We start from the raw sequence: 15092 nt of genomic DNA on the forward strand, positions 1-15092 counted from the left end.
TGAATATAAGGCAGTAAAAGGATCCTAAGGCAACAGCTGTGGGGAATATTTACATGCAACAGGAGGCCGAGTTAGTAAATATCATAGGTCTGTCGGCCAGCCCTCGGTCGTCTCTCAGCTCTGCCGCCACGCGCCGACGGTCGGTGTGGAGGGCGCAGCAGCGGCAGTGCGGGCCGCTCACGTCACATGACGTCACAGGCCGGCTGCCCCGTTCACTTGCCTGCCTTGCCTTTCACCACTTCTCCACTTTCACACGTGACACGAAGGTCAGAACGTGATGTAAAGGTCAGAACAACTTGTTTGGCAAAGCTTTCTCTCTCACCCACCACCACCACCCACACATAACACACCTACCCCAGACATCGACATCAATATTATAATGAATGCATCATGCTGTTGAATTAGAGACAGTCGGGTGTGTACTTGGTTTCCGTGAAGTGCTGCCCCCGTCTTAACGGTTAAAGATATTAATTTGGGGAACGGCGCTGAAAGTGAGAAGACTGTGGAAGTGAATGTTTGATGGAGGACGTGTCTCGGTGCTCGTGCGGCTTGTCACGGCGACTGTCCGCCTTCCTCTCAGCCTCTTAACTTTCTTTGATTACCATTCACCGCTGCATAAGTCAGATCACGTGACATAATTTAATTTGCAGTCATGCGAACATCCGTTGCCTTGTGGCTCTTATTGTGCAGGGAGAGTGCTGCTGCCCGACTGTCCATACATCAACAACATCCGTACACATCATCCATTATTGTTTACCCGCTCCCGGGTAGGAAAATTATTAAAAGTGGAAAAACAGACTTAACCGTTACCGACTAAACGTTTGTCCCGTTTGACTGTTAGAAGACTTAGTCAACAATAAATGTGTAGTGTGACCTGATTTGACCTTTTTAAAATTATTTTTAGCACTACGCAGTTTTGTTTAATCAACAGTGAGCAGTGTCACCGTTACAGTTGTTTACTCACAGACTTGTTCACTAGGAAGGACATTTTTTATGGGGTAGTTAGTCAAATCAAGGACACCGGGGTGACAGGGAGGGTGTGAGTGCTCCCCACCCCCTGTCAGACGAGTGACATGTTTGAGAGATGATGACATCTACAGTGTAACTCGATCCCACACAACAGGTTGTTGTGTTGTAGGGTCAGCTCCAACAGATTACTCAACACAACACCTTTGTGCACCCGGCTTCCAGTCTCCACTCAGGTGACCGCCTTTGAAGTGTAGGCGGGTTGACAGAACTTTACCTATCTTCTTTATACCTCCCTCCCTTAAACAGGAAAACTTGCATTTGTTAGCGCGTGGTTCGAATCTCCGGTTCCAGTAATGGATGAAATGAAAATGAGGATGTTGTTTGTTTGCAGAGAGATGGAAAGTGAGAGAGTAAGTAAAGAGATAATACTTTGTTTCCGTTCCTGTAAACTTGTGATGGGATCGTTGTTGTTTTTATTTTTTTTTTTTTCTTTTTTTGTTTTGTTTTTGTTTTGTTGTTTTTTGTTTTTGTTGTTTGTTTTTTTGTTTGTTTGTTTGGTTTTTGTTGTTGTTTGGTTTTTTTTCTTGTATGAGGTGAGTGCTTGCTCAGATTCAATATTTCTTGAAGTATTTGGTAGATACTTGCTGTCTTTGTCGTATTTTTTTGAGTATTTTGTAAATAATTTGTTATTTGTGTCGTGTTTTGCATCACATGGATATTGCAAATAAAAATTTTTTTCGAACTTTGCAGAACCTGCTTGACACTAATTAACTGAACTTTACATGCTTTCTCGGACCTTCAGTCGTCTGGCAGCCAGGAATAGTCTCGGCGATAACATTCTGAAGTGAGGCTTTGTGAAGCAGGTGTGTGCACAGGTGGACAATCACTGTTGGTCCCAGAGTTCAACGCATGGGAATTTACCTGACACGATCGCCGTGGTGCCACTGCCGCCTCACAGCGGTGGATGTAAATCTTACAGACGTTACCTGTGGTCAGGGGGCTACCACACCAGACGATGATGATGGTGCTGTCTGTCTGTGCCTTCTACAGCTCCTACCCGCATCTCACGCTGACAGACTGCACTGGCACCCCGAAATCCGAATGTGGCGACCCAGCGGGTGTAGAGGATCCCACAGCCTGCGGTCTTCCTGCCCCAGAGGCCTCGGTCGATCAGCAGAGGTGTGCGGAGGGAGTTGGAAGTTCTGCTAGTGAAGACGACGACTACATCGCCACTGACTCCGTCACGACTGCCGCCAACGTCTGCGAGTGTGTTGACAGTCCGCTGGTCAGTGTGATGGCCGAGAGGCGAGAGGCGGTCGGCCAGACTCGTCACCGGAAGCGTGGCCTTCAAAAAGGTGGCACGGCGATGACGGGGTCGACGAGCTGGCCGATGGACAGGTTGTGATGTACGAGCGAGAGAGCATGTCAGCGGAGTTCGTGGCAGGTATCATCGCGGACGACGAACAGGACGAGGAAGCGTGCCTGAAGATCGACGAGACATACGTACGTGAGACAGACTTCGACGTTGACAACAACGACGGCGAGGCGGTGGTGGAGGTGGTGTGCGAGACGACGCTGGTGGAGACTGGCGGGCCCCACGGCCACCAAACCTCGCCAGGGGCGGCGCGCACGTCACACAGTCAGACAGAAGTGCCGGGCAGCTGTGTCGTGCAGCTGGTAACCTCGGAGGAAGGAGCAGGACAAAACGAGGGTGAGTACTGCTCACGTATTATGTCACATGATTGTCTGTCGACCTGACTTCTGATACCTCCATGCCCAGAAAGAGGCTAGAGCTGTGACGTCACAGCTGCTGTGTATGTGTACGGTCATGGCTCAACGTATACCTTAGTTCTGACACCGTCACAGTGTAAGCAAACTCATTTCAATCCATGACGTCACAGTTGCTAGGTGTTCTCTTGTATGGTGACGTCATAGTTTAGTGTTTTTCTGTGCATGGTGACGTCGCAGCTGTTGTTTGTTTCTGGGCATGGTGACGTCTGTCATCTTTTTTCTTGAGTACGAAATAAAGGTAAATCACTGCTTATTATTACATTTTATTGACCTCGTCTCAGTCGTTACAGAATTTTTTTTCCTTTTCATCGACATTTTCTGTTCTTGCGTTTCGAGACTCTCTGTTTTTGTTCTCCTTTTTTAGTTTCGATCTGCTATCGAAACTTCTGGCCTCTTAAAGTTTCATTATTTTGGTCTGAAATTCCAGCTAATGTGGTTGAAAGATGAGATTTGTAGTTTTTTTTATGGGATTTAATGGGATTGTTTGGTCTAAGGAGGTTTTTTGTTTAAGATACGCGACTTGCTTTCTTGAGAAAACCTGTCTGCAAGTCCTTCTTTCTCGCTCTCCATTACCTGTCCCTGTCCTGTATCACTTGACCCTTGCTTTTCCACCTTCTCTTTCTTCTTCATTCCTCTTGCCTTTGCAATGTGCAGAGCACCAACTGCCTGCTTCTCATTTCGCCTCCTCTTCTTCTTCTTCCTTTCCGTGTTGTACCTCAGGCCTTCTCGATGTCCGCGTAGTCGTTTAACCCTCATTTATTCATTAATTTTTTTTCTCTATTCTGCTTGTCGTTATTGCTTTCACTTTGTTACACAAAGAACGACTACTCTTACTAACTTTAAGAAGACGTTTACGAGAAGTTAAACCATTACTTATTTGCTCACCAACCTACCGCAAACCATGTTTTATATTTGACCGGTTTTAATGAAGCTCTTATCGTGTTCGTAGACAACGTTTTCTTTTTTTTTTTTTTTTTTTTTTTTCGTTTTATACATCACCGAGTTAAGAACAGTGACAGGCTCGCTGTTTCAAATGTTCCACATTTATGACAATGGTTGATGCTTCTTGTTAAACTTTATCGCCGTAGAGTGGTGTAAGGCAACAACATTGCTGTCACTCGTCTATTCTCGTTAACCGACGATGTGCGCCACCACAACATGATGGTTCTCACATACCCGCTGGTCTTGTTCATGCTGCTCGTCCTGTCTTCCAGCCTTTTCTCTGTGCACTGTTCTGGTTTTTTTCTCCATTTTCCCTCTCGACATGAGCTCCATGCTGTCAGGTACTCTACTGTGGAGAAGACATTTTTGCTGTGTGCTCACCTGTGTGGAGAGGAAGGGCAAGGGTGGGTTGGGGAGAGAGTTCTAAAAACGCAAGAAGACAGCGGTGAGTCCATTAAGCCATGATTTGCCACCTCCTTCAACTGACAACAGATATCTGCATTTCCGGTAGGATCCGCCTCGACACGTGACATCTTGGCGTGCAGCACGTGCATCGAACAGTCGTTGCGCAAGTCCGCGCGCCAGGGGCCTGCTCGCGCCTGTGTACAAGAAACAACACAGGGAGTTCACGGGCACTACTTGCTGGCCGAGCATCAACTGGCGGCAGTCAGAACACACTGCCAGGTGCTGTAATAAGGGAAAAAACAGGAGAAATTTATGAGGGGGTTGGACAAGGCCTCCAGGTGTTGTCAGCTTTATAAGCGAGCAAAACACTCGCAGTCGCTGTCTCTCTGTCTCTCTGACATTTGCATCGCATGCAAATATTAAGGTTTGTAGTTTGTAAACAGCGAGACTTTTATTTTTCAGTTGGGTCTGCAGAAAAATACACACTCTCTTTGTCTGTCTCGCTCATTCTGTCTCTGATGCACTCACACAGAGAATAAACATGTATTCCACATGCTCAGGTGTTTGCGTGGGTGTTCGAGTGCATGTGGGTCTGTGTGTTATTGAGAAAGAAAAAAAAGTGACATTATCGACACATCTGGTTTATAAAAAGCCATGTTGAAGGAGGGCAGACTTGAATGCTTGAAAATCATAGAAGGTCAATGAATATATAATTTAATAATACGACAGAATGCAGGTAATGAACTCTGTCAGTCAATCGTCCCTCGACTGGTACCGGTCGTTGGAGGGGGAGGGGTACAAAGTCGCTGGTTTATGCTCCCTGTGTGTTCTTGAGGATGTTGAACAGCGCAGGTGATAGAGGGCGCCATTGATGGACGCCTACTGTCATGAAAGAAAACTCCCGATACTGTGTTCACGAGCTCTTACACAGCGCTGAGTGACTTGGACAAGACCCTCTTCGAAGTTGAATTTTTGAATCACATGCCAAAGCCCCTCATGCCAGACTCTTGTCATATGCCGCCTGTGGTAGAGGCCCCTCTGATGCTGAAGGTGCATCTCTAGCAGGATGCAACAGTTGAAGATCTGCTTTGCTGTGCTCCTAACCTGGTCTGAACCTAACGGTGGTGATGTTGAGGTTCTGATGACCTGCAGCAGGACTTTGCTTGGGTGGCTGATCATGCTGATTGTTCTGTAGTCGTGCCATTGTTTACGCTTTTCTTTTGTTTGAAAAGTGTGTCTAGTGACTGTGTCTATTGTTTTGACCATTCTTGCATTCCCAGATTATGTGGCACAGAGCAATGAAAGCCTTGTTATTTCCTGTCCACCCTGCTGGAGCAGGTCACGTGTGTCGTTGTCAGCGTCCTGTGACTTTCCTGTCTTCACACTGCGTTCCGCTCTTTGAGTCTCTTCCTAGGACTAGATTCACTAGAAGGTCTGCAGTTTTGCTGGTTCTAGTCTGGTTGTTTTGAAGGATGTCTAGCGTCTTGTCTTCAGCTGGAAACTGTACAGGTCTTTGCAATATTCAGCTCATCAGCTGTATTCAACAGTGCTTTCTGCGAGTAGGCGGCCGTTGCCGTCTTTGATGATCGAGGGTTTTTGTGCTGACTTGTTTTATTGATGGTCCATAATAGCAGATAGGCCTTTATGCTGTCACCCAGTGCCATTCCCTCCTCTTATGGTTCGACATTGGCCCTCGATCCAGTTGTCCCTGCCTCCCTTTATCACTTCCCTGATGCACAATTCCCTTCTTTGTACTTATACTTGAAAACTGCTTCATGTTTGGTTTTTTTCTTACATTCAACGCCTTCCTTTAGTCACAGAGATGTAGGACATCGTTCATGACCTAGTGTTGTTCCTTTTCATTTGACTCCACTGAAGACTTCGTGAGTGTGACAGTTGCACCTCTAGGATGTTTCCATCCAGGGTGTGTACATTGCAACCACTGTACATACACTGTATGTATATATCGCTTCAGGCAGTTCTTATAAACTATGAAGCCCAACACGACCCAAGAATTAAGCGTTAGAAACTTGTGTGAGGCAGGGCAGGAGGGAGTGAAAGGGAAAGATATATTACAGCAGACCTTTGTCTCAAGCCAATACCCGCCAGTCAATCTCCTCTAATTGCTCGCGCGATTCCCCAAATGCTCGTTGGTTGATTGCTGTCCGTGCGATATTCATTATTTATTTCAGACTCAAACAACATCACATGAACAATTTCCGCTGGTTGATGGAGACGTAGGTGGCAGCGGAAACTGACTTTTAACTGTGATTTTGATGACTGATCCGCCTGTTGCCAAGAATAAAGGACTGCTTTGCTTTGCCACCAGCGACCCCAGCATCAGAGCCCGCCGCGCTCAATTGATCCTCCACGCGCCGCAGCCAACGCTTCCAGCAGCTTGAAAAAAAATAAATAAAACTATTATGTAGGCTTAAAAGTTGAACATAGATGTATCTTTCCTGTATGTCAAAGTTATTGGAAACTTAATTGCTAAAAGATTGCTGTTTACTATTCACCAACATTGCTTTTCCATCCGCTTCCGTTCTTTGGGATTATTATTGTTGTTGTTTTTGTCTCACTGCTTTTAACAAAGGATTGGTCGATCCCTGCGCTTGCTTGATGGCTTGATTGATTTCAATGATCTGTCTAATTCAATGTGTTTAGCATCCATGGCTGGGCTGGGATAAAATAATATCTATTTAAAGACTTTTCCACACCAGACTATTTAAAGAGACTAACCACACACAGATATATTTATATTACACAAAGACAGCAAGCAAATTTAAAATGGGAAATGTGGATTTATTCTTTATATTAATTTCAAAATGGTCTCATATTTCTCTTCGTGCTAATCATATTGATTTCAGTGAGAAATATGATCACAATCTTGATATACAAAATTGGAAACTGAAATTAAATTACTCCTGTATGTGAACAATATTGAAGCAACAATTTTTTTTATTAAGTAGCAGGCATTACACAAAACAACATGGTAGCTTTTTTAAGAGATTGAAGGCATTATAAAAATAACATAGAACTTAAGATTAATTGCATCTCAATGTATTGAGCAATAAAACTGTTACAGTAATTGGTTAGATGAACTATGTGAAAGTGCTTCACACAAAGGAATTCAATACATATTAGTTTACTTTAACTTCAGTTCCTTTGTTATGTGTTCGCAGAGTTCTTGAAACAAATCCTTTGTGGGAATATCAGTCAGCATTCTAACCCACAATTTTCTCCCACTAACCACACTGTACTTTTTTATAACATTCACAGTCGATGGTATAAAGTATCACAAAGTCTTGCGTTATAGCTCGAACTTTGAACACCAGATGGACTCTCAGATGCCAGTCTCGCCTGTACAATTACATTACAGATAATTTTAGAAGCAATTTTCTTTACCACCCACCCAGAAATGTATTCTTAACTTCCATCCACAATGCGGCTAATCCTTACAATGCTGCTTCATCAGACTGCTGACAAGACTATGTCCAAGCAATCCTGAGATAGTTTACAGGTCAGGACATGGTCTAAAATTAGACATGGTCGATAAACATCTTTTAGCTAGTGTCAAGAGGCTGTAAACATTTACAGCAGTACATGCTGACAACATGAGCATTACAGGAACTATTATCTATTATTCATGGTTACAAAAATGTAAACCACAACAAGACAATCTAGTTCCACAATTTAAGAAAACTTATGCAGGCCTATTTACTTATGAATCAACAGATAACTATCTGGTTATGTGTGATTCGCATCTTGTGGTGTGATAAAAGGATAATAAAAATACCTTGATAGCTGTCTGGCATTTGTTGAGGTTTTTTTCCCAGAAAGCTGTCTGATTTCTTTCAGTTCTTCCAGAATGCTCCTAAATTCACCTTTGCTCTTTGCCTCTTGTTTTTTTGTTTTTTTGTTTTTGGTATTATTCAGATGTTGTCTTCCCACTTCTAGGCTGTTTCTGTATTCTTCATATTTTTTATAAATTGTTACTGTTTCAGTTGCAGAAATATGATCTTTATTCACAGCAGTAAAATCTTCTTTGTCAATTTTTTCCTACAAAATTTCTTCTATTCTGTCGTTCTCTCCTACTTGTAATCGTAGTTCTATTAACTTAATTTAAAATAAATAAAATAATATTATGTAGTCCAAACAATTTTTTACACAATAACCACAATCTTTAAAAAATTGTTACTTTGAATTAACATTTATAGTTTCATAATAAATTCTTGAGTACAGCTTTAGGCTGACACATATTTAGCAATCATTCATAATTTCTAAATACACCAACTTACTTTATTTTAAATAATTTTATAACTGCAAAAAGTCTGCCAAACAAACGTCTGCACAATCTGACATCAAAATAGTCTAAGTACACGTACTTACACCTGTTTATCGGTTGGTGCAACAGCAACAGAGCAGGAACTAACCTTTGTTACTAATGATAAGAAATGTTGGGAACTGGTTGTGTAAGCACACTCTGTTCTCCTTCTGTCACCGAAATCTGTCTATAGATGTCTGTGGTTGTAAGGCTAGCCACAGGAAGACTTTGAACACATTGGCTGATGACAATACCTTCAGGGTGGGGTTGATGACTGTATACATTCAGCTGAGGGTTGATGATGCTGTTAACACACAGCAGTCAAGATGGGGTTGACATTAGACATTAACTTATTCATTCATCCCCTGAGGGGTTTGGAGAAATGGACATTATACACAAATAGCAGTTCATACAATTTACTATTGAGCTTAACTAAATCTACATAGAGCTGAACTGAACACTGAATAAAACAAGACAATGTTAAAGGCATAGTAATGGTGCTGAGGATGGCGATGATGTTAATAATGTTTGTACAACATTAACATGACCTAAGCCAGCAACATTACTTATCAAATCTATCACAACTAATTTTGTTAAATGAATAAGTTTTGTCAGTGCACACTGAGTGATGACTGACAGTGTTGTTATGATGATGCAATACAGTCTGGGCGAGGGTTGAAACTCGAGGTTCAGTCAGTGCAAACTCAAGATGGTCCAACCTTGAAAAATCATTATATTATTTGAAGCCAACCTCACTCTTGCTAATTGGTCATGTGACCTTGTACTTACAGGGAAGTGGCTTTGTAACCTGTCTCCTGTATATCTGAGAAAGGCACGTGCACGTGCACGCGGACACTCATGCATAACATGTTTGCACACCCTACACACAGTGCACGCACACAAACAAAGGTGAGCTTCTGAGGACATGTCTCAACTTGGGTTTTTTTTTTCTCTCTCTCTCACATAAACATAAAATAAATGCATGACATAAATTCGTTGGCAGTTATTCACGCTGAGCTATTTTTAAACAATGATGCGTCATGTTAGGATGTAGCAACACAGCGCGCGCGCACACACACACAAACACAGCGCACAGCTGCACGTCACGTGCCACTCAACCTGTCACGTAGGGCACTTGGGATTCATTATTCACTCGCCAGGTCAAGGATGTGTTTTCATCCGCCTGCCGTAAGCTTGCTTATTATTTCACAAGTTTACTCGTGTCTTGATACAGACACTGGAGATGTAAAGCTTACTCATGTCGTCATACGTCACTGGCAGCTTTAGTTTAAATACTTGTAGTGGACTGTCCTAAAGTAGTCACATGTTGATGTAACAGCTGCCTGTGTCTATAGATATTATTTGAACACACACACACGTGGGTGTATTTACGTGCAATCCTGTGAGTGCGCTAGAAAAGCACGTTAGAGAGATGGAATCCCTGTCTTAGTCTCGTTACAACGAGAGTTGTGCGTGACGCTTCACAGACGTCACGCTGCTCGCCTGGCGGACACGAGCCGAGTCGACGACAGTGATGACAGCAGATCGATGACTGTCATCTTCTATCGACTAGTAGCTGAGCTTTAACTGTGACACCTCCACAGATTGGTAGCAGATCGACAGAAGTCGCAAACGGACCGGTACTTGTTGCAAAGAAACTGTTACTTTGTTGCAAACAGACCGGTACGTGTTGCAAAGAGACTTTTACTTGTTGCAAAGAAACTGTTGTTGCTGACTGAGCGAACAGAACTATTTGTCTTCTGATGGCTCAAGTCCTCAGTGCTCGTGCCATGCTGCAGATGATTGGCTGAGCCAAGGACCTACAGTGTCGGCCATCTTTTGTTGATATCTCACTAGGGACTGAATTCCTTTATCACTTCCTGTCAGCGTATTTCTCGTCTTCCCTCGTTAAATGTCCATTTCCAAATCCCACCTCTATTGGCGGGACATCATCCCGCTGCTAAGTTTGGGGATGGACGGTGACGGGGTTAAAGATGAAAGGTTAAGCAGGGTTAACGTGGTGACGTCAACAACCACCAATACTAGCCGTTAGGAGTCCAAGAGGCAAGAGCCAGTATCTATCCACACCAAGAGTCCAAGCAGGGAAATGTATCCACATCAGGATCCCAGAAGCAAGTGCTGCCTATCATAACTGTCGGAACACCCAGCCGCTGGAGAGGAGGGGAAGTAGTTCACGTCTCATGAATTAATACATTGCGCGTGGCAGGTCATAGATCACGTGAACGTCGCGCCATCCCTCACGGCGGAAGGCGCAAAAGCAGTAACGGGCTTTGTGTTATCTTTCCCTAGCAGAGCTCGAGATAGTGTCGCCATCTTCAGGCAGTGGTCGGAGCCGTGGGACACTGATGCTACACAGCGTTGTAGCTACATCCGGGGCTGTAGCTTACATGGCATGCTGCCCTTCTCCGTGCCTTCCTCTGTTGAGTCTATTCCCTCCACCGACCAAAGACCATGTTGTGAGATGTGAAAACGTACATCCGCTTCCGGTTTTTATTCATGACCCTGACCTTAGTTCATTTCCGCTCAAAAACCTGACCTTACAAGGTCAATAACTGTAAATTCCAGCATACCTCTTCTCTGCGCAAACCCTCGAAAAAATGTTTTTAAAATGTATTATTTGTCAGTTCAGCCTGTACGGGATTTCTGTTACCGGGAGGCAACATGCTGAAGGCGGAGGCTGACAGGAGAGCTCGGCAGACATTTTGAGATGAGCCACATGTACACAGCTGTGGTTTCACTCAAATCACGGGAAAACAGTTCCCTGATTAGATTGCAGGGACCTGACTTTGGGTGTACCCAGCAATCGAGAGAGAGTGACACGTCTCGTCCGCCCCAGTGCCCCGCCTTGCCCCTCCTCCCTCCTCTCCTCCTGTAGTTCGAACTGCACGCGCCTGCTGACGGCTGCTGTCCATCTTCATCAGCGGGATTACAAAGCAAGCGCTAGTTCTCTTTTCAAAGGGCATTCAACAAAACCCAAACACTGTCATTTTTTGCAACTAATGATGGTTTACTACTCTTAGTGTTAGGCTGACCCTTGAACTATCTCCCTGTCTTCAAAATGTCAAAACGTTTAATCGAAATTGCTGACGTCAGCCTAAAAAAAATGCCAGTTAAAAAAAACTGTCTAGACTTTATAAACGACGACAGAAAGAATTAAAAGGAATGAAAAAAAAAGAAAGAGAATTGAAAGCCCCCCTTTATCATGATGGACACCGATCACGCCACATGTGTTCGTTTTCCGTTAGAAAGCGGGAGACAATCAGGAGAAGTGCTCGACAGCTGTTGCCATTGAGGACGAGCGAGAACATGGAGGGCCTCACCAGCTCTCCTGAACAAATAACTATCATGGTGAACTCATGTTTGCTTAAGCAGAAAAATCCCTTTTATTTAGAAAGGACAATAGTTGTTGTTTCGTCATTTCATCTTGAATAAAGGGGACGCGATCCAGTGAAAATGATTAGAGCTTTGGTGTATACACATTTGTTGTCATACTTGTGTTCATCTATATAAAGTACACCGGGTATACAGTTTAACATGTCATCTAACCCAACTTGTTATTTTTACTCTACTTTTGTTTTACCTTGATGTGTTGTACATGTGCCTACATTGTCCATGATTCCCGACAGTGTGACCTTTGCCCCTCAGCTTGGACAAGACGGAGCACGCGAGGACTGGCATAGTACTGAGTACTGATGATGAGAGAGATAAGAACCCCGACACCACGACTTTATTTTTATTGGAAATCGATTGGAAACCGAGCAACAGCCGGGAAATCCGGAGGCCAGCGGCCCCTGGTTCCTAAACTGCACGCGCCAGTCGCTATCAGCAAAAAGGACGCTGGTGTCGACAAACCCAGTTCGTCAGGGCTGCAATGCTAACAGAGGTTTCTTGCTGCAGGAGACCGCTCCAACCAACCTCCAAATTAACTCCACCCCATCCACCCCTTTCCCCCGCCCCTGTCCACCCCCTTTGCTTCGCGCGCACTTCTTTTCCCAGATGCTGTTCATGATGTGGTCGCGTGTTGTGGACTTGGCACGCCAGAGCCAGAGAGAGAGAGAGAAAAAAAAAGTCCAAAGTAGCAGAAGGAGGTGAGGTTCGGGCCCCATACTGGCCCGTGTAGCTGATCCATTGTCTGGGGGAGACGTGGAGATGGAGACTTGGCGAGGGCTGTGTTGCCGTGGGAAGCAAATAGTTGCTGGACGTCAGGAATCTCTGCTGACTCGTCTTGGAGCAGTTAGTGAATGACAGACACATGTATGCACCGTCAGCTTTTTTTTTTAAAAAAAAGAAGGCTATTATGAAGATCAGAAGGAATGTCGACTTCGTATGAATGCCGATAATAAAGCAGATAAGAGGATTACGTCATTTCCGTAAGATAGACTCATCAATTATTCAGCGGTGCTTAGGATGATGGGCCTTGAGTAGAAATCGATTTGCCCAGGGGAAAGAAGTTTACTGTCGATGGAGGAAGAAGCATGCTTTTTCCATCGCTTCCATTCTCGCCATCCATTCCACCTTTAAACATCAGATGATGAAGCTTGCTTGCTCAAGCTGCGTCAGACTGACGTCTTACATCTTGTTGTGTGTGCGAGTGTATGATGGACGGACTGACGCAGCATGCGTCCAGTGACATGGGGGATCACTTTTAAATTCCCGACTAAGATAAATTTTAAGAATATCTTTACCTGCAGATGGCTGGACTTGTGTTTTTGTAAATGTTTCAAGGCTTGTAAAGGTCGCCTCGTGCATTATTTATACCGCGTACGTTTTGTTGTTAATAATGTAAACTTATTTAACAATTTTTTTTTATCTTCTCACCGTCAGCACGTGTGAAAGATGCTGATGAGAGATGGCTATCAGTGGCCTGGTGGTTGTAATGAACCCCAGCTCCTAGTTTGACCTGCGACCTTTACAGTGGCGAGGGTCCGGCGTGTCGTTCAGTGAAGTGTTGTGTGACGTGCTGGGTGGTCCGTGGCGGTGACGTGCTATAGGCTAATAGGTCTTTATCCATCTTCCTTGAAATTTAATGATTGCTCGAGGCCTGTCTTCGCCATACATAACAGAAACACTCCACTTAAGGGGCGTTTGCGAAAGTTTTGTCAGATTATAAGATGTTCTGTCTGTGAGGAAAGTTTTTAAAAAAATTATCAAAACTATTTCAGACACTTTATTAAGTAAATTTTTTTTTTAGAATTAAGGTGAACGATGAGAATACTTTATTGGAAACCGTGTAAATATTAACATGTGAACATTTTGTGTATCAAATTTTAACAGATTTCTATAAAGCATTAACAGGATCACAGGCGACATTTTCCCCTCCATCTACCATCCTCCTTTCTGTCCGAAACACTAAAAAATAAATAAAACCTCGCACTCACCTCCCACCCATTACCCACCACCCACCAGCGCTCATTACAGGCCTTTCCCTCCCTCAGACATCGCACACTGAGGTCCTGTCTTCATCGCTGTCACATCCGCCAGAGGGAGACACGGGGGGAGGACACTAGGGAAGGGAGGGGCACGACAACGGCCATAATGAAGCCTGTGTGAATGAAAGCTTGCTGGACATATTGTGTGGGTGTTTGACGACACACAGTAATTTCTGTGGGTGGGTTGTTGTCGTCGTTGCTGTCGGTACACCTACCAGCGGCACTTTGTTGTAGGGGGCAGCAGTGCGTGACGTGACAGCACGCGCTGATAGTCTTCAAAGGAGAGGACGGCGAAGTACATTTAATTCACCTTCTCGCGCTTCACGTGGCGTGGTTCTGTGAAGTGCCTTCCGACGAGAGATTTCCTGCACCAACCGACACACCTCTCTTCAAAGCAGCGCCGCCTGGCGGGACTCTGATGACGGGAAAGAACATTCCAGACCGCCTGCAGCGACGTGCAGCTGCTGCAGTTCTTCTGCTTCTGGAGACGACGATACACCGCCGACCGTTGTGATGAGCGGCAGGAGGGGTGGAGTGGTGCGGTGGGCAAGGCAAGGGAGGGAAATCAATGATCTGTCGCCGATAACCCTGTATCTCGCCCACTAAACATCGTGGCGCTCTATTAAGACTTTTTAATTTTTATTGCTGCGGAGGAGAATCGATAACCTGTCGCCGATCATCCTGTATCTTGTCCGCCAAAAACCTCAAGAGACTTTTATATTTTATTGCAGGAGCTTTGCTGGTGTTTCTGCTTTTGTTTTTTATTTTAAAGGAATTTCTTTCTTCTTTCCTTTCAACTTGATGGTAACCTTTCCGCTTCAGATTTTGCTTTGTTTTGTGTAAAGGCCTCCACATGCATCTATAAACTAAAACAGCTTCAGCACTTCTTCCACTTGTCATCTGCTTCTTTAATTTTATGTTTTATTTTATTTATTTTTTTTTTTTTTTTTTTATTTTTTGCACTTTATGAGTTATCCGCCTTGTCTCTGGTCTATCGTTCTTTCCGAAAGATCTTGTTTCTCTTCCTAGTTGCAGCCACAGCTGTTTCTTCTCGTGGTCCTAGGCGGAACATTTTATGACAATAGGTTGAACATTTTGCATCAAAAGGATGAAAGGGTGTTGTGAGGCAAAGATAAGAGTTGATATCATTCGTCCAACAGAAAAAGCCCTTTCGAGGGTCATGACCCGTCTTTTAGCAGCTGTTAGAAAAT

The 15092-nt window shown here is 44.2% G+C and overlaps 1 protein-coding gene across 1 annotated transcript in view; it reads left to right on the forward strand.

Annotated features, from left to right (window-relative positions):
• The first annotated feature begins 1766 nt into the window (after window positions 1-1766).
• Window positions 1767-15092, forward strand: part of LOC112570005 — a 54552-nt gene continuing 41226 nt past the window's right edge. The window contains exon 1 of the mRNA XM_025248153.1: window positions 1767-2680. Within this exon, the coding sequence (XP_025103938.1) occupies window positions 2374-2680 (307 nt within the window). The 5' untranslated portion in view covers window positions 1767-2373. The remainder of the gene's footprint in view (window positions 2681-15092) is intronic.

Source organism: Pomacea canaliculata, linkage group LG8, assembly GCF_003073045.1.
Source record: "Pomacea canaliculata isolate SZHN2017 linkage group LG8, ASM307304v1, whole genome shotgun sequence".
In the NCBI taxonomy this organism is placed as follows: Eukaryota; Metazoa; Mollusca; class Gastropoda; order Architaenioglossa; family Ampullariidae; genus Pomacea; species Pomacea canaliculata.